This window comes from Acipenser ruthenus, chromosome 2, assembly GCF_902713425.1.
Source record: "Acipenser ruthenus chromosome 2, fAciRut3.2 maternal haplotype, whole genome shotgun sequence".
Lineage (NCBI taxonomy): Eukaryota > Metazoa > Chordata > Actinopteri > Acipenseriformes > Acipenseridae > Acipenser > Acipenser ruthenus.
Genome location: NC_081190.1, coordinates 70,916,632 through 70,942,713, shown reverse-complemented (window position 1 = coordinate 70,942,713; position 26,082 = coordinate 70,916,632). Strand labels below are relative to the sequence as shown.

General features: G+C 39.0%; 1 protein-coding gene across 1 annotated transcript in view; it reads left to right on the top strand.

Annotated features, from left to right (window-relative positions):
- The first annotated feature begins 21,087 nt into the window (after positions 1-21,087).
- Positions 21,088-26,082, top strand: part of LOC117409578 (neuromedin-K receptor-like) — a 35,457-nt gene continuing 30,462 nt past the window's right edge. Inside the window, exon 1 of the mRNA XM_034015840.3 lies at positions 21,088-21,688. Coding sequence (XP_033871731.3) covers positions 21,318-21,688 — 371 coding nt within the window. The 5' untranslated portion in view covers positions 21,088-21,317. The remainder of the gene's footprint in view (positions 21,689-26,082) is intronic.

The following is a 26,082-nucleotide window of genomic DNA, read 5'->3' as shown; positions in this document are numbered from 1 at the left end:
GCCTTCTACACAGAGTCTCTTTTTATGTCTCTTAAGTTTTGCACAGCTGCATTCCAACATGCTTGGCTCAGTGCTTGCCACGGCTGAGCAAATGTTTATGGTAACACACTCTCTTATACAGTCCAGTTTTTACATGATTACATTGTATCACTATTTCAGAAAAAAATATGAATACTAATTTTAACCCTTCAGTTCCGACCTACAACATTACTCACGATTCGACTATGATGTTAATTAATAACATAGCATGACCCAGTGAGAGTCAGCCATGATATGTATCTTTTTATGACGTAGCTGGTATTTTTTGTGACAGCAGTATTTCTAAGTGCATGGAAATCTGTTTTGATTAATAGTACCATTTGACGTTATCAGACTCTGATAAAAACAAAATAGTGTAAATTCCTAGATTTTTGATTAACATCTCTGCCACAGCTGAGTGAATATCTGCATAATTAAATAGTATAACGGCACAGTAAAAGAAATGTCAGGTGAAATGATATGGTAACTTAAAATATATATGGTTCCTCAGAATTTTAGTTTTCAATATCAATGTTCTGGCCAAGATTTGTTTTGAATTGTCAGTCCATAGCAACTGTCACCGAATCCAATATCAAGAGCCAATTAACAGCAGTATACAGTATATAAATATGGAATAATTAAGTAGCAGTGCCTGGTCACCGAGGGAATATTTACATACAGTGGAGGATAAGGAAGTTCAGTTGCAAAACAGTCATGTGCTGCGCTTGAACAGAACCATGGCACATACATTGCATCATCTTATTCAACTGATGCAAGTTGCATCTGGGGTTGTAATATACCTATATGACTATAATTACACGTTGAGCAGTACAACTGCCTGGTTGAGGAAATATTTACATGGTTTGGGTTGTATTTATGCTTGGATTGGCTAAAGAGAACTTTAGCCTTAGTCTTTCTGATTTATAAATCAGAAACGTTCATATCTTTGTAGTTTATAAGCACTTTTGTTTCTTATTTCTAAATCAGGACATGAAAAAAATATAATAACAAGCTATTGTGTCGAGATCATAAGAAAAATGACCCCAGAATGTCTTGATATTCTACTGGCTATGTCATTAGGTCACAACATCTTTAAATCCTGAGATAATTCACCTCTCAACATAACTCAAATCGGGGTTTCCCTTTACAAAATGTTTGACTGCGGACCTAAAGCTTTTTTTCAGCTCATGTTTATTTTTTGTTCACTTATAAAATGCACATTAAACCCATTTGAACTAAATCCCTTTTTGCTCCATAGACAAACATTAATTTTTTTGTCACAGGGATTTAAACACGGACAACAGTGTTTAGCAGTAACAGTGAAACATTTCAGACAGGCCTAAGACACCACCAGTCGGCATTAACAATTGGTTTTTGATGGTCAGGACCAAGTTTACTTCAGTATTAACCCAGTCAATATTGCTAAGGGGGCTAAAACCATTTCCAAAATGTTTTTCCAATATTATAACAGCAGGAGAACATTCAAAGAGGAGGTTAAATGTCTAAGAGACACAAATGGAAAAATCATAGACAAAGAAAAAAAAAATAGCAAATATATTAAATGATTATTTTTCACAGGTTTTTACAAAGGAGGACACAGACAACATGCCCCACATGTCGACCTGTTCCTATCCAGTTTTAAATAACTTTAGCATAACAGAGGCAGAAGTGTTAAAGGGACTAGGAGCTCTAAAAATAAACAAATCCCCTTGTCCGGAGATCCTCCCAATAATACTCAAAGAAATGAAAGAAGTTATTTACAAACCGCTAACCAAGATCATGCAACAGTCTCTTGACACAGGGGTTGTACCAACAGACAAGAAAATTGCAAACGTATTACCTATCCACAAAAAGGGAAACAAAACCGAACCAGGTAACTACAGACCAATAAGCCTGACTTCTATTATATGTAAACTTATGGAAACTATAATAAGATCCAAACTGTAAAATTACCTATGGTTTTAGGAAAGGGAGATCATGTCTAAGTAACCTGCTTGATTTTTTTGAGGATGCAACATCGACAATGGATAATTGCAAAGCATATGACATGGTTTATTTAGATTTCCAGAAAGCTTTTGACAAAGTCCCGCATAAAAGATTAATTCTCAAAATGAATGCAGTAGGGATTCACAGAAATGCATGCACATGGATTAGGGAGTGGTTAACATGTAGAAAACAGAAGGTACTGATTAGAGGAGAAACCTCAAAATGGAGCGAGGTAACCAGTGGAGTACCACAGGGATCAGTATTAGGTCCTCTGCTATTCCTAATGTACATTAATGATTTAGATTCTGGTATAGTAAGCAAACTTGTTAAATTTGCAGACGACACAAAAATAGGAGGAGTAGCAAACACTGTTGCAGCAGCAAAGGTCATTCAAAATGATCTAGACAGCATTCAGAACAGGGCAGACACATGGCAAATGTTTCCTTTGCTGTTGCATATTAATTTGTTCAGCTAGTGTATATGCATATATATATATATATATATATATATATATATATATATATATATATATATATATATATATATATATATTATGTGGACAATTTTCTTTTTTTATCTGCACCCCCACTAATTCCCTCCCTTTTTCCGTAAACACAGAGTATCTTCTCCACCTAAGAAGTGCATTGCCATGATGCATGGCTAGGTCTATTTTCCCACGTAAAAAGGGATCGAACCTGTACCACAGTATAGATACATGTATTCTATTTGGAAAATATTAAAAAAGATTGTGAATAGACACATGCAGCCACATGTTAGGTTCTGTGCAAAAGTGACAAGTGAAAATTGTAAAAGTTATAGTTGAATTTAGAGACACATAAGAATTGTTGATTTTTGTAATACAAGCATATTATAACATGTCGCGCAAGAGGCAGAAAACAGAGAGACGCTTGGTTTATTTCCAATCCTTTAATGGGACTTTCTCTCAGCACCCACCAGTCCACAGCTCTTTCAGCAACGCAGGACTCATTACAGTGACAACCGTGACAACACAGACCACAGAATTTTAGTTTTTACGGGCACGGCCCCTTCTTATACACTTAGCTCCTTCCTGTATGTAAATCAGGGGCAGAGCTTACACACATCCCATTGGTCCTCGGCCTCACACTTGGGAACACACACACAGGACCAATCACAGGGGAGACACAAACGCGCACAAGCAGGCTTGAATTACACACACACACAGAGGTAAACACAGCAGCGGCAGGAATACAGAGCGGAAATACAGGGAGGGAAACAGAGGGAGTGAAACACAAATGCACAGATCATTACAATATGTATTGATGATGTTTCCTGAATTATCACTTCAGTGCAAGAATTCAGGATAGGCGAGAATCAAAGACAAAATGTCCAGGTGAAACTGATGCCTATGCAGATTATTTACCCAAAACCTTTAATTCCCGGGGATAGAATGTTCTCAAGTTGAAACTTAAAATTTAACTTAATTTTATTGTTATCAAGTAAACTTCATTGTTTTTTTTTAAACACCATTCAAATATACAAATAGTTGTTTTTATGTATTCACTTACTATCCCCCTGATTCTGTAACATGACCAACAGCTAAATATCTTTTAACTTCAACGGGCAACAGTGTGGAGTAGTAGTTAGGGCTCTGGACTCTTGACTGGAGGGTCGTGGGTTCAATCCCAGGTGGGGGACACTGCTGCTGTACCCTTGAGCAAGGTACTTTACCTAGATTGCTCCAGTAAAAACCCAACTGTATAAATGGGTAATTGTATGTAAAAGCAATGTGTAAAAAATAATGTAATTGTATGTAAAAATAATGTGATATCTTGTAAAAATTGTAAGTTGCCCTGAATAAGGTCATCTGCGAAGAAATTAATAATAATTTATTGAAGTTACATGCATACATGTAATGTATATGTAGTGTGAAGTCAAGATGTTTTTATCTATTTGAAAAAAACCTGCAAAACGTGGAATAAACACGTCTGTTATATCTCTTAAATATTTTTAGTTCATTGTTCTACCGAATTGTCCATATTAAAATATTACCGTAATTTTGACTATCATCTGTGAAATTTGAAATTTCACTCCTACAGTATATCATAAACTTGACTCAATGTTCTGGCCAAGCTGCAGTACTCTTTTACCATAAAGTTCCACTCTGCTTAGGCAGCGTGGAATTCCCAACCATTTTCTGATGTATGAACTGATTAAAGCTTCCAGCTTCTCAACTGTTGTGAAAGAAACCTTGTACACAGTCAGTGGCCACAGCAGCCTTAGCAGTAGACCAAACTGAAAGCACCAGAATTTCAGTTTGCCCAGTAAAGCGCTGCTGTCTGTGCTCTTCAACCCTTCCGCTGCTTGTTGTCTCTCTTCTCCCACAAGAACTGTGTCCTTTAGGTCCCCGTCGTACCATCTCCCAAGACTTTTCACTGGCTTCTCAGACCTGTTGGTATTGCCTCATTATTATTATTATTATTATTATTATTATTATTATTATTATTATTATTATTATTATTATTATTTATTTCTTAGCAGACACCCTTATCCAGGGCGACTTACAATTGTTACATGAGATCACATTATTTTTACATACAATTACCCATTTATACAGTTGGGTTTTTACTGGAGCAATCTAGGTAAAGTACCTTGCTCAAGGGTACAGCAGCAGTGTCCCCTACTAGGGATTGAACCCACGACCCTCCGGTCAAGAGTCCAGAGCCCTAACCACTACTCCATTAATGTAGAACCTTTTATCTACTACTTTACCTTTAATTATAGAGATGCTCCTTGATTTAGTGGGCTTGAATTGCATTCGTGCCCATTCAATTTTATTGGTTAATTTGTCCAATAACCGATTAGTACAGGCTACTGTTGTAGTCATGGTTGTCATGTCATCCATGTATGCTCGAATTGGTGGTAGTTGCATTCCAGAAGCCAAGCGCTCTCCTCCCACTACCCATTTTGATGCCCTAATAATTACTTCCATTGCCATGGTAAAAGCCAGTGGAGAAATGGTGCATCCTGCCATTATTCCAACGTCTAGGCATTGCCATGTAGTGCTGAATTCGGAAGTTGAAAAACAAAATTGCAAATCTCCAAAGTAGGCTTTCACTAAATTTGTTATTGTCATCGGTACATTGAAAAAATCAAATGCTGCCCAAAGAAGTTCATGTGGCACTGAACCATATGCATTAGCCAAATCCAGGAATGTCACATGGAGCTCTTTCCTCTCCTTTTTAGCTGATTGGATTTGTTGCCAGATTGCGCTGATGTGTTCTAAACATCCTGGGAAACCTGGAATGCCCGCTTTTTGTACTGAAGTGTCAATGAAGCAGTTCTTTAATAGGTAAGTTGACAATCTCTGAGCAATAATGCTGAAGAAAATCTTGCCTTCTACGTTTAATAGGGAAATAGGGCAAAACTGACTGGTGCTTGCAGAATATTTTTCTTTTGGTATAAAGACTCCACCTGCTCGGCGCCATGCTCTTGGTACAACCTGTTTTTCCCATGCCACTTTCATCAATTTCCACAGGATTCGTAGAACTCCAGAAGCACTCTTGTATACTCTGTATGGAACTCCATTAGGCCCTTGAGATGATGAAGCCCTTGCTTTTTTCACAGCTTGCTCTACTTCTTTCCACTTAGGTGCACAGTCCTCCATTTGGTATTCTGGTAGATTGATAGTTGTGATGTCTGAAGGAATTGACATAGACTCCTGCCTTTTTGAATCTATGTGTTTCCTCCAATTATCTCTCCAGCTCAAACTTAGATGATTTTAGTGTGCCATTTTTCTCACTGGTGAATAACTTATTTGCAAATTTGAATGGATCTTTATAAAAATTAATTCTCGCACACTCCTTTTTTTTGTAGCGTTTCCATAGGCGCTCAGCTCTGCACAATGTTGCAAGCTTATCTTTTATGACCCTTTGTAACAGATTGAGTCCCTCCTTCTGACTTTGTTCTACTCTTCTCCATTGCTTCCTCAGCTGTCTCCTTTCTCTAACTAAGCATTCAATTTCCTGCTGCCGTCTAGACTTTCCAGGAATAGTTTGTACTTTTTCCTTCCTTTTTTCAATTCCAAACCTCTTGCTTCCATATGCGTAGATGATGTCCCCAAATTTATCCAGCTTCTATTGAACTGTTCCACTTAACCTTTCCAATGCAAAACAGAGATCCGTGTTTACTGTGTCCCATGCAGTTTTCTCACAAGCTCTTGGCCATTTAACTGCAGGCTTGTGCCTGTTGAGGTTCTTTTCTCTCTTATGCTGGTTTGTCTGACCGGGTTCACTAGGATCATTAGGTTCATCACCAGTTGTATCCATGCAAGTCCTCCTCACATCTATGACAGGGGTGCTGATATCCTGCGAACTGTGGTTTGCTTCCTTCGCGGGACTTCATTTTACTGACTTGACTGATTTCGTAAGAAGTACTGCTCAATGCAAAGCCCTTGTCCCTTCTCCCTCAAGAATTTCATTCTCCCTTGATGACTCTTCAAACCCCTGACCATTGTCGCCTTGCTCCAGCCACAGACACAAACCTGGAGTTCCATGTCTTTGCTAACTGCAGATCTTGAACTAGTCTTTTGTGAAGTACTCTCCATTCTCATATCTGCTTCCGTTCCTAAGTCGTTAACCGTGTTGTCCAATGTTGAGTCATCTGCCCCCGCTCTCGCAGACTAGGGGTATTTTTCTTTTTAATTTCTTAGAAGCCTTGGGCAGGTGTCTCCAGCATCCTGTTTACCTTTGAAATAGTTCAGTTAGTGGTTGAGTAATAATCCTAGCTGCTATTTTTAAGAAATATGACTCCAGATTATCTGGTCCAGCAGACTTTCTTTGATCAAGGCTCATTAGTAATTTAAGTACCTCCTTGTTTTTATAGTTTGAAAATCAAATTTAGCTGTAGTCTTATCCTCCTTTAGTTTGTAGAAGTTAGAATCAATGTGTGACTGAGTATTGGCACCATTGTGTTATAAAGTTTTCAAATGCATGACTGGCCCTAATAAAATGCTTATTAAAACAATCAGTAATATCTTTACTCCCAGTATAACTACATTCATTAAATGTAACCTGATGAGGGAGAGCTGATGATACCGTAGTGCATTGTATGTTTCACAAGTTTCCAGAATTTACATGAGTCATTCATATTATCAGTAGTTAGTCTCAGGAAATAATCAGATTTAGTTTTCTTGATTCAATTCTTACACTTATTTGTCAAAGTACGATACTGTTGCCAATCATGTTCAGATTTTGTTTTCTGTGCTCTAGCCCAACACTGTTCCTGAGCTTCTACGAGCCTTTTATTTCACTAGTGAACCAGGGACAATTATATATTTTTACTTGCAATTGTTTTTAATGAAGCATGATTATTGATAACTGTACTAAATTCATTTTTTTAAAAAAAACTCCCAAGCAGTATCAACTTGTGGGAAACTGTCCAATCAATATGGGAAACTGCAGTTAAAAAAACCAGAATCTTCAAATTTGTTATAGTGTCTTTTGAAGAGAATTTTTGGTTTAAGTTTATCCACATCTCTGATACAATAAATTGTATTATGATTGCTAAAAGCATTTCAGAAAGTTCCTGCCTATTTGTACCTATTAGGATCATTTGTAAAGCATAGATCAATTAAAGATGATTTAGACACAAGTCCTTCAGATTTGGCCGGGTTAGGACTTTTATCAATTGAGTTAAACCCAAGGAAGAGCTTACATTTTTAAGAATTTTGGATTTAACAGTAAGTCAGTCACAATTAAGATCACCCATAAGTATCAGTTCACTATTACCTAAAATATCAGAGAGTCTTTAAAAAATATAATTAATAATTATTTCAGAGGCCAATGGAGGTCTATAACAACCTACTATCAATGAAATTTATAATTAAAGTTCGGGAGGAGGGTCAGACACCAATCTCCGCATCACCAAATTGAATCATTCAATTTACACATTAGCTAATTTAAATTGTTAGCACTATAAATACCCTCTTCACTTATCTCTCAGTTGCGTTTTGATTTCATCGTACATGCACGCATCATGGTCTGCATTCTGGATTATTCCGTTTCGACGTATGATGATCTGTTTGCTGTTTCACCGGAGCCGAGATCCACGCAACCAGTTCAACCAGCCCTTCCCGGGCCAACTCCACCACAACTTCGGTCGGCGGTATTACCACTCCAAACTTCTCTGCCCAGATGTCAGCTTCTCCTGTCTGCTGTGGCTCCCGCCTGGCCACTCGTTCCTCCGCAACTCCTGAAATCAGAGACTGGACGATCTCCCGGCTCCAGCTTTATCTTCGTAGCAACAACATCCCATTCAAATCTACAGCACGTAAGGAGAATTTGTTTACTTTATTTCATCCTTCCCGTCTCAGGCGCTATGACGTCAGCACTGATCGTTGCTTTACCCAGTGTTGCCAAGTATCACGACAAAACAAGCCCAACCCATGTCAGTATGGGTGTTTCTACAAATTCCAACCCGCGACTCAAAAAGCTAGCCCAATTTCCGCGTATTATAAGCGGACTTGAAACACCTCACCCGCACCGACTGCATCTCCACGAAGCGCTTCTACTACCGGAAAAATCCGAAAGCAGGACCATCGCACCTGTCAATCAAAGGCTCATTTAGCAGTTCCTGAGCATTCTGGCTCCAACTATAACCTTTCAGGTTTCCTCCCCTCACTGCAGGCGTCCAGCAGGCCCCTGCAGTGACCTCTTTGGCCACTATGGGCGTCCAGCAGGCCCTCATAGTGATCCTTTCTCTGTGAAATGCTTTTCTTTCTGCACTTCAGCAGTTTTGAGCATTTGTTTCCAGAGATTGTTTTTACAGTTAGGAGCGGCTGCTCCCGCGATCTATCCTGGGGGTTTCGACACCCGCCACTGTTGTATAATATGCATCTGTAACCTTTCTGGTTACACCCCCTCATCACTGCAGGCGTCCAGCAGGCCCCTGCAGTGATCTCTTTGGCCACTATGGGCGTCCAGCAGTCCCCCATAGTGCTCCCTTCACCTCCAAATATAACCTTTCTGGTTCCCTTCCCTCACTGCAGGCGTCCAGCAGGCCCCTGCAATGACCTCTTTGGCCACTGGGCGTCCAGCAGGCCCCCATAGTGCTCCCTTCACCTCTAACTATAACCTTTCTGGTTCCCTTCCCTCACTGCAGGCGTCCAGCAGGCCCCTGCAGTGATCTCTTTGGCCACTATGGGCGTCCAGCAGGCCCCCATAGTGCTCCCTTCACCTCTAACTATAACCTTTCTGGTTCCCTTCTCTCACTGCAGGTTCCCTAACCTTTCTGGTTCCCTTCCCTCACTGCTCATCGGCAGTTTTGAGCATTTGTATCCAGAGATTGTTTTCCCAGATTTGTAATAACTTCATTGAAGGAACCTGTGCTATTCTGCCTGTAACTTCCTTCATTTCCGCTCACCGTAACTCCACCACACCCAGCATCAACAGTCCCTCACGAAGATTGCTCCCTGCAATATGCAAATTGACCACGCCATATTCTTAATCAAAATTGCTGGGAAAAACGCATGACTGGCTAAAGCCAATATATCAAACACATTTAAAATCATGCCCATTGAGCCTGTCCTCAGGGGATTGTATTTTTTATATTTCCACTTTTCTGTCCAGTCCGGTCCCCCCCCCCCTACTAAACGCAATCTTCTGTCCCTCCTAGGCCATTTAAACTACATGGGATCATGGGAGGATTTGCAAACAAGAGGATGCCATTCAGCCCATCTTGCTCGTTTGGTTGTTAGTAGCTTATTGATCTCAGAGTATCATCAAGAAGGATCAAGAAGGATCCCAGGGTGTCGGCTTCAACATTACTAAGTTGGTTCCAGACCCTCACAATTTTCTATGTAAAAAAGTGCCTCCTATTTTCTGTTCTGAATGCCCCTTTGTCTAATTTCCATTTGTGACCCCTGGTCCTGGTTCAAAAAGTCTCCTGGGTTGACGTTGTCAATACCTTTTAGGATTTTGAAAGCTTGAATCAGATCACCGCGTAGTCTTTGTTCAAGTCTGAATAGCTTCTTTTCTTTTGGCCTGTCTGCATACGACATGTGTTTTAAATCCGGGACAGTTCTGGTCGCTGTTCTTTGCACTCTTTCTGGAGCAGCAATATCCTTTTTCTTTTAATGAAGTGTCCAGAACTGAACACAGTATTCTAGGTGAGGTCTTACTAATGCATTGTACATTTTTAACATTACTTCCCTTGATTTTAAATTCAAAACTTTTCACAATATATCCGAGCATCTTGTTGGCCTTTTTACAGCTTCCCCACATTGTCTAGATGAAGACATATCTGAGTCAACATAAACTCCTAGGTCTTTTTCAAAGATTCCTTCAATTTCAGTATCTTCCATATGATATTTATAATGCACATTTTTCTTGCCTGTGTGCAGTACTTTACACTTCTCTATTAAATGTCATTTGCCATGTGCTTGCCCAGTTCTGAATGCTGTCTAGATCATTTTGAATGACCTTTGCTGCTGCAACAGTGTTTGCCACTCCACCTATTTTTGTGTTGTGTGCAAATTTAACAAGTCTGCTTACTATGCCATAATCTAAATCATTATGTAGATTAGGAATAGCAGAGGACCTAATACTGATCCCTGTAATACACCACTGGTTACCTTGCTCTATTTTTGATGTCCCCTCTAATCAGTAATTACAGTTGGGTGCGGCTGCTCCCGCATTCCCCACCCCCCATCACTGCAGGCCCCTGCAGTGACCTCGCTGGCCACTATGGGCATCCAGCAGGCCCCCATAGTGCTCCCTTCTCTGTCAAACGGTTTTCTACCAGCTGCGAGCTTCAACAGGGCCCCACTGCCCCCTTCTATTCCTTACCTCCGCGGTCTTCCAAATGTAACCTTTTAGGCTACCCTCCCCTCACTGCAGGCATTCAGCAGGCCCCTGCAGTGACCTCCCTGGCCGCCATGGGTGTCCAGCACGACCCCATAGTGGTCTCTTCTCTGTGAGATGCTTTTCTTCTTTCAGTTTACCGGCAGTTTATTCAAACACTTTCAAAACCATTCCCATTTCTTTGAATATCAGTCAGGGCCGCAATACTGCATACTCTGGAGGCCTTCTGTTTTCTACATGTTAACTACTACCTAATCCATGTGCATGCATTTCATTGAATCCCTACTGCGTTCAATATGAGAAATTAATCTTTTATGTGGGACTTTGTCAAAAGCTTTCTCGAAATTTAAATAAACCATGTCATATGCTTTGCAATTTGTACGCAATGAGGATAAATCCTCGAGGCAGAGCTTTTATCTCCTACCTTCTCTCTATTTGATCCTTTCTGTCGATTCCCTCAATGATGTCATACTTATGGTTTGGTTCCTTTTTTTTCGCAAGGAACTCCGCCTGTGGGAGCTCCTACTAAAAGAAAGGAATGGCAGTCTCCTGCTGCACAAAGACATTCAGCCGTTCAAAGATGCAGCTCCCTCTCTTGGCTTTGGAGGATACTACAAGGGAAAATTGGTTTTCTGCTCCATGGCCCAACGAATTCAGCATTATTCCTATAACCGATCACTCCTCGTCATTGCGCAAAGTGTGTCCATTTGCTGTAGCCGCACTCCTTTTGGGGGTCTTCCTGGGCTCAAAATCCATTCTTCTCCACTCACAATTCACCTTCAGTCTAAATCTTTAACAAGATCGTTCATTCTCCCACCATATAATGAGAATATTCAGAAGGATTACCTGTTTATCTGTTACTCATCAGTTCATTTTCAGAGCTCAACACATTCTCGGCCACCTGAATATAATTGATTCTCTTTCTCGTTTCCAAACGCAGAGATTCAGAGCATTGGCTTCCGAAGACGACCTCCTGCAAACTCAGATTCCTCATTTCAGACCTGACATTCATGTGAGCCACCTGCTGCACCCTGATTTCTGCAGGCTCAAGAAACAACTCTTCTCAGCATCACTCCCCGCTCACTGCAAATGTACCGGTCATCCTGGAATTGCTTTAAATTTCACTTTGCATTCAACATTCCTTTCCATCATTTTCAGTGCCCGTAGTGTCATCCTGTTTTATGTCCCTTAAGAACAGAGCTATAAGATTTGAATTTCCGGCATCAAGTTTTTCTACAAACTCAACTCAATTTCAGTGTCCCAGCTCTACACTCTGCAACTCACAAATTGCACTAATCCTGAAAGGGCTTCAACTATCAGAATCTCTTTCTCCTCCTGCTTGCCTACCTATTGCCATCAACGTACTCTCTTGATGCCTCTCATCTGCTCCAGCTACTCCTGCCTGTTTTAGATAAAACCTTACAGCTCTTTCTCTTAGCCTTCTTGGGTTCCCATAGGTGCTGGGAGTCTACATCGCTCTCAAATTCAACCCCCAGATTCACCCCTTAATCTCTGACCTAGCAATCCCCTCATCTGATACCCTTTCCTTCCTGCTCAAAAGAAGTAAAACGGACCAGGAAGATTAGAGAAAGCTTTTCAATTTTGTTTATAAATTAAACTCCCATGTTGGCCCATATGACCCCTTTCTCTCTTGTCCATCTCCATCTTTCTCAGGGCGCATCACCCTCAGGCCCGCTGTTTATTAACGAAAACTGAACAATCGTCACCCAACATTTGTTCTTCTTTCACCTGATTTATTTCCAGGTCCGGATTCGCAGCTGAGCAGTTTTCCGGTCCTTCCTTCAGAATCGTAGCAGCTTTTTTCCCACTGAGTTCCAGACTCTCTTATCAAACGGTTAGGTCGTTGATCCTCCAGTGCTTACCAAGTTTACATTATAACAAATATTATGGAGCCTAAAAATGCTTTTACAGAAATGTGCTCTTAAGTGTTAGTAGCCTGCCTGGAGGAAGGGCAATCGAATCAGCCATGGATTCCCAGAGGTTTATTTCCCAAAAATGGGTTTTGTTTTCCTCTCCTGCGTGCTGATGATCATTTGTTAAAGGTTGGCTAAACCTTCAAGTGGGCTATATTCAATTCTAATTGTGGCATTGAGACCGACTTGTTCTTTTTGGGGGTCTCAGCCTCGTCCAGTTGGCCAGGCAGCGAACCCTCAAACCAAGTTAGGTTTGATGCCAAATGAATGTGTATATACAGCATACTTTTCTGTTAAATCGCATACTCCGCATTCTCTACAATAAATATTTGTACTAAAACATTTTGTGATTGGTGTGTTCTCTTTGGATCTCTCTGAAATCTTAGAGCCTGGTTCTTTGGTCCCCTTGAAAATTAGCTTTATGACCCCCGTCATAAACCAGCTGTATTTTCTAAGCAAAAACCTGTTAACTAGTTTTATAGCCCAGTGGACTCCCGAAGAGCAAACTTCTTTCATGTCAGGGCTGGAGATCAAAGGACTTGTTTATACAGCCGTGTGCTGCTGGCCAGCCATTTGCTTTGACACAAAATAATCTTAACTTCTCTACCATATTGCAGCCTTCATCTATCACAGCAGTGCTTGCATTTTTGGAACTAACAGTTTTTTCTATCCAATGTTAAATCACTTTTCAGAAAAATAACATGAATACAGCCGTCATTCCTCATGCGTAGCAAACTGCTATTCAATACTTGTTCCATGTTTTCCAACAATATACAGCATACTTTTCTGTTAAATCGCATACTCCGCATTCTCTACAATAAATATTTGTACTAAAACATTTTGTGATTGGTGTTTGTCCCGAACTACTGAAGTAAAGGGTGTGTATTTGGCAAATATAAATGCAAACCAGTAATTTCATATCCCTTGACAACAGAATCATCTAATTTTGGTTCTACTTGGAGAGTGTGAATTTGTATAAAAAATGTCACGTATCATAAGAACTGTACTATGAATTGAACGTGCATTGCTTAAAATACAGACGTGCTCAAATTTGTTGGTACCCCTCCACAAAAAACGAAGAATGCACAATTTTCTCTGAAATAACTTGAAACTGACAAAAGTAATTGGCATCCACCATTGTTTATTCCATATTTAATAGAAATCAGACTTTGCTTTTGATTTTTTATTCAACATAATATTGTAAATAATAAAACAAATGAAAATGGCATGGACAAAAATGATGGGACCGCTAACCTAATATTTTGTTGCACAACCTTTAGAGGCAATCACTGCAATCAAACGTTTTCTGTAGCTCTCAATGAGACTTCTGCACCTGTTAACAGGTAGTTTGGCCCACTCTTCCTGAGCAAACTGCTCCAGCTGTCTCAGGTTTGATGGGTGCCTTCTCCAGACTGCAAGTTTCAGCTCTTTCCATAGATGTTCGATAGGATTCAGATCAGGACTCATAGAAGGCCACTTCAGAATAGTCCAATGTTTTGTTCTTATCCATTCTTGGGTGCTTTTAGCTGTGTGTTTTGGGTCATTATCCTGTTGGAAGACCCATGACCTGCGACTGAGACAGAGCTTTCTGACACTGGGCAGTACATTTCGCTCCAGAATGCCATGATAGTCTTGAGATTTCATTGTGCCCTGCACAGATCAAGGCACCCTGTGCCAGGCGCAGCAAAGCAGCCCCAAAACATAACCGAGCCTCCTCCATGTTTCACTGTAGGTATGGTGTTCTTTTCTTTGAAAGCTTCATTTTTTCGTCTGTGAACATAGAGCTGATGTGACTTGCCAAAAAGCTCCAGTTTTGACTCATCTGTCCAAAGGACATTCTCCCAGAAAGATTGTGACTTGTCAATATGCATTTTAGCAAATTCCAGTCTGGCTTTTTTGTGTTTTTCTGTCAAAAGTGGAGTCCTCCTGGGTCTTCTTCCATGGAGCCCACTTTCGCTCAAAAAGCGACGGATGGTGTGATCAGAAACTGACGTACCTTCACCTTGGAGTTCAGCTTGTATCTCTTTGGCAGTTATCCTTGGTTCTTTTTCTACCATTCGCACTATCCTTCTGTTCAATCTGGGGTCGATTTTCCTCTTGCGGCCGCGCCCAGGGAGGTTGGCTACAGTTCCATGGACCTTAAACTTCTTAATAATATTTGCAACTGTTGTCACAGGAACATCAAGCTGCTTGGAGATGGTCTTGTAGCCTTTACCTTTACCATGCTTGTCTATTATTTTCTTTCTGATCTCCTCAGACAACTCTCTCCTTTGCTTTCTCTTGTCCATGTTCAGTGTGGTGCACACAATGATACCAAACAGCACAGTGACTACATTTCTCCATTTAAATAGGCTGAATGACTGATTACAAGATTGGAGACATGTGTGATACTAATTAAAGAAACTAATTAGTTTGAAATATCACTATAATCCAATTATTTATTATCTTTTCTAAGGGATACCAACAAATGTGTCCAGGCCATTTTAGAATATCTTTGTATAATAAGCAATAATTCATCTCTTTTCACAGCTTCTTTGCTTTATTCTATGACATACCAAAGGCATGCAAGTATACATGATAAAATAGCTTTTAATTTCATCACTTTTCAGGAGGAATGAAGCATTATTTCAATGAGCTGTAAGGGTACCAACAAATTTGAGCACGTCTGTAAATTTGTTTACAAAAGCTTTTGTGGCCAACTAGGTTTACAGCAGATGTATTTGACGTGTTCCACTTTTCATAGATTATTTTTCTCTTTCCCTGACAATGGGTTACTAAGGCAAAAAGCCAGGACAGGGTGTACAGTGCTGTGAATCATTTTTTAAGGTATTTTTTTATGAGTCCCTGTATATGGAGGCTTGAAGAATTTATAACTACTACTCATTTATTTGTTGATAACATGCACATTTAGAATATATTTATGTTCTTTTAATTTATCACACAGCTTGTAAATTGCTTCTGTAGGTCTACATGTTTCATACACATTGGTATGCAAATTGATGTTTGAAATTAGTGGTTCCCTACAATAATCATGCTTTGCACTATTGCATTTTTAAAAGCAAACCTTCATTTATTCTTACCACTAGTCCTCCAGACACTCAGACTGCATTAGTTGAACTCAGAGGGCAGGTAGGCTGGCTTGCATGCTGGGTGTCACTCATAGTCAACACAAACAAAACTGCTTACTGCATGCTAATACACACTGATGTCTGCAACTACTGTACTGTTTTACTTGTTTACTTCTTGCCAGCTTTAAAATCTAAAACTAGCTGTTGTTTCCCAATCCCATTTTTAAGGACCAACGCAACCATGCTCAACTACGGTTTTAGGAACCGCTGAACATATAACAATAAATAAGATTAACATTTCACAAAATGCTGTTTTTTTCTGGCAGTGTTTGACTAATAAATAAGTATGAAAAAAGCCTGCAGTTCTTAACCAACAGTAGTGGTGGTGAGAGTCACTTTAGAAAAATATGAAAACCTTTTAAGATAAGTCTGTTGTGAAATGGCTAATAAGTACATGTACTTTTGACAATCATAAGCCCATTTCACACTGGCGTTCCTACCCGGGTCCCGACCCAGGTCCCGACCCAGGTTCTGGCTACCAGGGTCCCAATTGCGCACAATCCCACACAATAGTGTGAATGGGTCGTACCCTGCTAACCTGGGTCAGCAGCGACCCACCTCAGGATGTTGGTTGGCACGTTTGACCCAGGTTGAGCGAGACAAAATGCATGATGGTTGTTCGTAAGCAGACGAAGTAACAAACAGCCATGCATGTGTGAAGGTTTCACTTCCGCAAGGAACATTTCTGTTTATTCTGTTCAACCAAATTTCTGTTGATTGAGACACACCATGAGCCAGATTGGATGAAGAAACATTTGCTCTAATCAACATTTGGGCCGACAGTTCAATCCAGAGAAGGCTGGATGGAAGCGTGTGGCAATGTGCCCCGCCCCTGTGTGCATTTGTGTGTTATGTGTTGCCTGTGCTGTGTTAATGTTGGTGTATTGTAGTTGGTACATGGGATATAAATAGGTGTGTGCAGCACGAGTATTTAAATTGTAGATTTGTATTTAGGCACGAGGATGGCACAAATCACTTCACGTGCATTTAAAGTATGTAATATGTGAGCACGGGGTTGCACGTAATTCATTCACGTGCTGGGATTCAAGTGAATAATTAATTAGTAATTGAATCCCAGCACAACAGTATATATAGACACATTTTCATTCACTCAGGGTTTTGGGTGTTCGGTGAGTGGAGAACGAGTGTGGAGAAGGAGGTAAAAAGAATAATAAGAATAATAAGAAAAGAAGTGTCTCACTCACCGTGTTTCGTTTGTCTGTCCGTGCACTGTTTACTGTTTAGTACGTTTTGTTTGTCTATTTTATTTTGGCGTAGAGTGACGTGTCCTGTGTTTTTGTATGTTTACAACCTTTTTATTTTCTGTTTAATTATTAAATGCTGAGCACAACCAAGTGCTCAGCTTCACCAACCTCACTGTCTCTGTCTGTTACTTCCTGTTTCTGGTCTGACGCCACCCACTCCGGCCGTCTTTGTGACAAAGCGTCAGTAACAAACCGCTTCTGGGGCATTGATAAGCGTATTTTCTTGCTTCTGTAATGCAAGTCGACCCAGCTTCTTCAAAAAGCAGTGTGAAATCGCGTAGCCGACCTGGATAGAGCATGCCAGTGTGAAAGGGGCTATAGTGATGCACTGATGCAGCTCTGTGCCCTTTCCCTGGATAGGATTTCCTTTTTTTTTTTCTTCAGCTGAGTTTCATGACCTGTGCATTATTTGTTTTCTTGTTGTGATAAGCATTTGCAGTACAATTGCAGAAGGTCAGGAAGTGGAACCCGATGCATTTTTGAAACGGTACAAAAAGGTTTATCAAGCTAAGATGGCACTGACCTACCCCTTCCAGACAGTAAAGTTATACAGTAATTTTGCGGTATACAGTATTACATAAATTCTGACAGAGCAACAGCTTCCACAAATAAAAATAAAAAATCAATGTGCTGTGTTAAGCACCCAGTGTTAACAACATGCGTTTATTTCTAATTCCAGGTTTTAATTAAAGATTTTCTAGATTGAAGACTGAGACTCAACCTAACTTAGAGTCCCTGCTGTAGCTGTGAAAACTGCTACTGCTGTGCACCACTGGCTATCGATCAGTTACCGTGGCAACTCCTGTTTATACAAGTGTCAACTACATTTTGTGAAAAATTCCCTGAAGAATGGCCAAGTAGCGCATTTTTCTTTAGAAAAAAAATCCCCTGGGCTGACACCAGATGCCATTGTTTCACGAGCACTGCATCACTTTTTAAAAGTGTACCTACTATAATATTGATCTTAAAACACACACACACAAAACCAAGACAATGTATTGCATTGTAATTTATGGTAAAAATGGTATTAGTTTTGTTTAACATTGGGATGGGGTAACCAAGAAAAATGGCAAAATATTTGCTATAATATATTTTTATTTTATTTTATCACAACTTAAAATAGTAATTAAATGTATTTTTAAACAAGATTGAATGCCATCACTAAGGTTTTTTTTTTTTAAATCCATTTTATAACAATAACACAATTTTAAACAATACAGCCTATCCTATACATTACTTGCCTCGTTGTCAATCAAAAAATAATTTAAAAAATACAAATCTTAAGCAGAAACAATTATGTTGTTAATGAACAATGGCATACAGCTAAGTACATTCCTAAAAGATCCCAGGTGCTCCCTGCTGGAAAATGAAAGTATTGAATTTACACTTCAAGCTGCACAGCAGTAGAGATTGCCTTACCTCAAGTTACCATGCGATTTACTGTGGTACCTGTGACATTTTCAATTGGACCCACTGTAGATACATAAATACAGACATGATATGACATTTTTTGCTCCTGTTACATGTGATTGAAAACACAATTTTCACATTTGGAGTTTAAGATAATTTTTAACAAACAAGTCTCTTTTATAAACAAAAATGTTGTTTCACAAGGAGACCTCAGAAATGCTTGGTACAGGTCTGTGATTACACTTTGAAGCAGAAAAAAGGGATAGCATTTCTGATGGAAACACCATCTGCATGAGCTAAATCCAGGAATGTTATATGGAGGTTCTTCTCCCTTTTTACAGGCTGAATCTGTTGCCAGATCACACTGACATGCTCCAAGCATCAATCAATCAATCTTTATTTTATATAGCGCCTTTCATAGTGGACCGCCATCACAAAGTGCTTTACAAGATACAGAAACAACAAAATCAAAAATACTTGAAATACAGAAAAGTGCATAATACATGATATACCGTAAAAAACAATGCCTAATACAATACAGTGAAAAATGCAGAATACATGATATAGTAGCATAATACATGAAATAGTAGCAACAACACAGCAGCTAATAGCAGATATCAGGCTTAAAGAGCATGGAAAGCAAGAGAGAACAAGTGGGTCTTGAGAGTTGATTTAAAGCGAGCGACGGTGGGAGCGCCACACATCAAAGCTGAGAGAGAGTTCCAAAGAGCACTTTTGCTTGGGAATAACAAGCAGGCCAGAGTCGGAGGACCTCAGCTTGCGGGCAGGGACATAGTGGGTCAGCAGGCTGAGGAGGTACTCGGAACCTGTGTGATGAAGGGCATTGTAGGTGAGCAGTCTCTTTGAAGGTCAGGGGGCATGAAATGAAAAGTACCCTGGCAAGATTAAAGGAGCATTGTGCTGCCTAAACCCTTCGGCACATGAAAGCCCTGCCATTAATGTTAATGTTTTGGAGAAAGAAAAAATTATACACATGTAAGCATTAGCTTTCATTTTATAAAGATAATGCACTGGCAATTCAGATTGAATCTCCAACGAGTGTTATATAGTTATAGCTTTAATATAAGGGTACATATTTTTAAAAATATGTCATTCATTTGAGACTTTGAGACTGTGACCTTGGACTATGGCTTTGGGCTATGTACCTGTAGGTGCCTAATGCACACAGTTGTATTTTGTTATTGGTTTTCTTCACTGAAACACATCATAACATTTCATCCAGTCTGTTATTAAGCATGCCTAAGAGGGCCCCTGTCGCTGTTAACCTTTTCAACTGGAAACTTTATATTCACCATTCTATATGATTTGACATTCCCCTTGGATTATTCTACCAGGGATGCTTTGTTTATGTTCACCAAAACCCCTTTATTTTTTTATTTTTTATCAAATGTGCAAATGTAACAACCAAACACATAAAATGTAAGGTATCTTAAAGCTCTAGAGTCTGTAACAATCAGTTTCATATGTTATGTTCTCCCTCAGGTTAGTTTGCCTGGGAGTGTGTGATTATCCACCGTGTTATTTTCACAATGGAAACAAAACATTTTCATACAAAAAGAAACCTTTTTATGCCCCCCTTAAAGTCTGATACTGATACTACATACAAAAATGTAAAGGGTTAAATAGAGGCTAACTGTATATTGCTTACTCACTTCAAAATACCTTCTTCCTCTATCCCCCCATCGATTTCTCCCTTATTGATTAACTTAAATAACACTATATCACCCCCCCCCCCCCCCCCCGATTTAAAATGTATTGTGGCTCAGCTCCACCCCCACCTCACCCACCATGAGCTGTAGATGTACAGTATTATTAGGACAGTTTGACCGGCAATGAGTTAGCTTTCACCTAAGGCAATAATAATAAATGCAAGGCTTGGTCATTTACTTGTTGCTGGTGTCCGATCACCGCTACACGCACCTTAGCAACCTTTTGTCTTGGCTGCCTTCATCTAAACGCGTCTAGTTGATTCCAGGCACTAGTTTAGTTGTTTTGTAGGAGAAATCTTTCTAAATTGTAAAGTCAATTAGGCAGAAGTGTGCATCTGGATGTTAGGATTTCAAATGATGAGCGTTATAAATATAATTAGAGATGCTACTACCGGTCGCATACACGAACAATAAAAAAAAACGCTTTGATCCAAAGCTTTATTGTTATATATATATATATATATATATATATATATATATATATATATATATATATATATATATATATATATATATATATATGTTATAACAGTCTAACGTGCGCCCATGTGTAAATATTGCTTATATAAAGTATTGAGTGAAAGGGATGAAGATATATAACAATTCAGAACCGTTTTTATATTAAAGCAGAGACTGTGCCTTCTACTTGGTACTCACAACCTGCATTCCGTGACGTTTGCGGGGGGGCGGGGGGCGGGGGTATGGGGGCTGCGCGGGTAGGGGAGGGATGTGCACACCATGCCCAGCCTTTCAGAAACTGCCATTCGAACTCTGTCACAATGCTACAAGTTTAAGAGAAACCAAATCACCATAACCTTTTTACTACAGAAGGTATTTGTTGGTTCTTGCCTGAATTTATAGATTCTGAAGCAGCGCCTCACAGTGCTAAATCAGATTATATATATATTTATTTATTTGTCATTTATTTGGCCATCACCAACTGACCACTAATTGTTAACACAAAAAGCATCGTTGTAAAAGTCTACTGTTGAAAAAAAGAACAAGAATGGCAAACTCAATCAATGGATCCTCAAACAGAACAGGGAACTTTTCTAACCAATTCATCCAGCCTTTGTGGCAGATTGGTTTCTGGTCTGTCGCGTATGGTTCTGTTGTGGCGGTGGCCGTCTTTGGTAACCTGATTGTTATTTGGATAATCCTGGCTCACAAACAAATGAGAACCGTCACCAATTATTTTTTGGTGAACCTGGCTTTTTCTGATGCCTCAATGGCTGCCTTCAACACCTTAATAAATTTCATCTATGCTCTCAACAACGAATGGTACTTTGGTCAAGGTTACTGCAAGTTTCACAACTTCTTTCCCATCACGGCTGTCTTTGCCAGCATCTATTCTATGACAGCCATCGCTGTAGACAGGTAAGGAACACTGCCAAATAAACGTTTGCAAAAATGATACATTTTGATGCATTTTAGTTGAAAATAATTAAAAGCCGTGTTAAAACTGAAAAAGTCAACAGTAGTATGTATGTATTTTGCAACTTTTTTTGACTAGTCTAATGTTTTTTTACAGCAAAGCAAAATAAATGTCTTAGTAATTAAAAACGGAATCTGTATTATAAAAATGAATTATATGTGCACGTTTTCATACACACTAAAATTTATCCCAGGTTCAGTAAATTGTCTACGCTCTCCCACTGTTTGTAGATCAACATTTATTTTTAAAAAACAATAACTAACATCTTTCATCTATGGGATGATGAGTCTAAGGATTGCCAGTCATTCAATTTCCTCTGTCCTGTTTTACTTTGATATTTAAAACATTGAAATTGGTAATACAGTATTGATACACCATAGCTTTTTGAGCTGTCGAATCCCCAGCCTCCAGCCTTTGATTTCAAATGCGTTTTGTATAGAAAGGATTTTAAAGGATTCAACAGAATCAGTTGTGTACAGGTGAGAGTCTTTCAATAGAAAGGTTATCTGAACAATGTGATTCCTTATGTTACAGATCTAATGTTCTTATTTAACTTGTATGTTCTTTTAGTTCAAACGCAAACATAAATAATATACTGTAGCACATTTAGGTATGTTCATCCTTAAGGTTTTAATATAGCATTTATTTTAATACCAGTATATAGTGTTTTTAGTCTTTAAAACTTGTGAAAAGGAACACAATGAAAACATTAATTTACATGTATTACTTTTCCCCGTATTATTTACACCCTGAATGACATCTGGTCTGGTTGTAATATAGAGTTGTCCAACAGATGGCTCTTGAACCACATATGGCTTATTGAACTCCACAGTATCTCTCTCTGGTCTTCCAGTATCTCTTTCAAAATTACAGTTCAGTTGTAATACATTGAAAATGACCTTTTTCGGCCATTTATTAAAATATTACTTTAATAACAATGTTCAGCCATTTGTTATTTGTGAAAACCCAAGTCAAAATTATTTTTATTCATGAAATACATTCTGACATCAGCCTGTGTTTAAAATATATACTTAAAGATGCAGGGTACGAAAAGAAAGTCAGTCAGACTTTTAGTATGTATTCCGAGTTATGAAGGCCATGAGCAAGTCATTGCACACAAAATAGCTCCTCTCATAGAAGTCATGCCAAAAACCTCACAGGAGGGGTGTGGCAGGGTACACCCTGCCCCTGTGTGTATTTTGTTTATTTTGTGTTATGTGTTGTTGTTAATATTTAAAATGTATGTATTAGGGCACTGGGTACAGGGTTAACCTTTCCTGCCAAATCACTTCACATGAAGAATGTGCCTGAGCTCGATTGAATGATTAACAAGCAATCGAGCCCCGGCACAGCTGTTTAAAAGAGCGGATCAGCCGCTCATCATGGTTGGGTGTTCAGAGGTGGAACGTGAGTGAAAGAAAACTAAAAATATATAAATAACAACAACTAATTGTGCTGGCTTTAAAACCAACGCGATACTTATTTACTTCAGTGTTTTGTGTCTGTCTGTTTTATTTTGGCCACTGTGCCGTTTTGTTTTCAGAAGTGTTTTGTTGTTTAAACTTTTGATTTAAAATAAAAATGTACACCAGCGCTTCAAACCTTGCAGTAATGTTGTCTGTCTCTTCCTGGTCTGACGTCACCACCAGCCATCCCTGCCACAAGGGGACATTTACTTTATCCATATGGTTCCACCCTGTTCATCAGTGGCAAAAATAAGAGTGGAATTTTCTAGAAAGCTCTAAATATTTATGAAAATTGATTGTTTAAAATATGTTCAGTTTTGGTGGAAGTGTTTGCTATAAAAGGACCAGCGGCCCAGTTTTCCAGAAATGTCAGAAAGACAGTCGTGGCTTTACTGGCGCAGATACAGGGTGCGACTATTACGCCAGTGTGACCTATGCGCCAAATATTAAACTACTGTACCAGTGCCAGAATGGGATCACTACAGCCACAGTTATTATGGCTCACACAAACTTAACTGTCAACATCCCAATTATTTTTTCAGCACCTACACAAAACCACTGTTCTAATTAAAATCCCGAGCCATTGTTTTGTCAACATTCAGTCTAAACCCGCCCCTGGGATCCGTAGCAAACAGCTATTGATTAGAAAGCCGAGTACATTTATAAAGTTTGAGTTTGTTGTAACTGCAATGCTTTTTGAGACTAGTGTGGCAGAATAGGGGGAGGAGTCAGATGAAGCACCTGGCTCCAATTTGTTTTAATGGGGCCCTGCATAAAGCCAAGGGAATCTCTGTAGTGAGGGCTACTGTGAGGAGACCTGTCTGGTTGGAATCTGCAAAGGTACTATGGAGACCTGTATGGGAATGTGTGTGAATGGGAAACGGCTTAGCCGTCAAGTAGTATTAGATTAGGATTAATCAGAAAGAAAAAAAAAGTTGAGTTTAGCACTCCCAGTTGGAGTTAGGTTTTTGTTTTATTTAGTTTGTTTATTTGATTTTGTGAATAAAAGTGTGCAAGTACACGCTGAAAAAGAAAAATTCCTGTGTTGGGTCAAATAAGTTGTGCACAACAAATTCGAGAGCCAAAGGTTTGGTTCCACTGGATAAAGTAGGACCGTCAGACAAAAAATGAAAATGCTACACAACAGGTTTGAAATTGCGCGTTGTTGAATTTGCCGAAATGCATCGCAGTGCTGAAGAAACAGTACGTGACTGGAGACAAAACAAAGACAAACTTAAATATGGCGAAAGAAAAACGAGCTGATAGAGGAGGAACGTGTTTATGGCCCGATGTAGAAAACACTGTTTGAATGGAGTACTTTGTATGGTTCTGATTAACAAAACAAAATTAATTAATTTTTACAGCTGGAAATGTAATGCAATTGTACTGCACCGTATGCAACACTAAGATGTTTTGTTTACTGGTTTAGATGGTGCACAGTTTAGTTTATTGGGTTTTTTGCCTTTTTAATTGATGGAAGCAGCATTGTTTAACTTTTCTTTTAAATTTGAATAAATACAACAAATTTGTAAAAGCCAATGCAGCTGGAACTATTGTCTATTGTGTGTGTATTCCCGTACCAAAGGTAAACAAGCAATGGTGGAATACAGCAGGGAGGGAATAACACACAGCATGCGAACAGACAGGGAAGACAGTACAAAAACACAAATGCACGGATCGCTACAATATCTATATTTGATGTATTTTGACAGTGAATTTCAATTTACTTGAACCAATTATTTAAAAATTTTGAAAAACTGATTAGTTTCTAGCAGTTTAACTAAAAACAAAAAACTGTAAAATTATTAATGAAATAAAATGTTGCAAACAAGGGTTATTTCGAAACTAAACGTGTATCTTTTTTATTTATCGGTGTTGAGCATGTAGAGAAAAAATCTATTGTAAAAAAAGCTATTTTAACACAAAAACTGTGTTTTCCTAAACTTGAAGTCTCAAAAAGGGGGGAGCGACTTTTACGCCAGTGCGACTGTATGTCTTGCCTATCAAGAATAAACCAAGTTGTAAGCTTTTCTATGTTAAAGAATCTTGGTTAGGGTTATTTGCATAATACAATAATTAGTCATAGGATTAAGGAATCTTTGGACAATTAGAAAATTAATACTGAAGTCTGGTCATTCTTGAGGCACTTAAGACTTAGGGGTAGGTTTACTAAAGTTTTGCGCCAATAGCCGCAAACAAGTCGGAAGTCATGGGTGAAAGGTCAAATATTATAATGAGATGTACGAAAGCAGTTCCCAATTGCGACACTTACAATTGCATCAATTTGTTTAAGAACTTTTGGAAGCATGTTTTAAACAGTCGCAATTGTTGCTGGCATTTCCCTGTCCACTTTTTCTCATGCATTGCCAGTTGTGCTCAATGCATTTTTGAGGCAAACAGCAATATAGACTGCACACATGTGCCGCTAACCCCTCCAGCTCATTCTGAGCATCTGTATAGGAATAGGAAACACACACAATTTAGCACTGCACCCCTGACTAACTTAAATAAAAACGGGCAGTATACATTTGGCTTATAGGCATGATAATATGAATTATTGGTATAATGCAAAATATGTTGCTAGTCCCTTGAAATTTGTATTAACGAGAATTGACTGTCCTCCTGTGAGTAGCATGCAGCACCATTATTATTTTGTGTTAATTGTCTAGGCTGCCAAGTTAATAAATAATGATAATAATAATAATAATAATAATAATAATAATAATAATAATAATAATAATAATAATAATAATAATAAAAAACGCTAACATCATTTAGTTTTGTAGCAGGGTAGCATCAGTAATGAGACCCAGAGGCTTGGATCTCCAGTTTTAATAACAAGCACCAAGGGCCAAAACAAAAAATTCAAA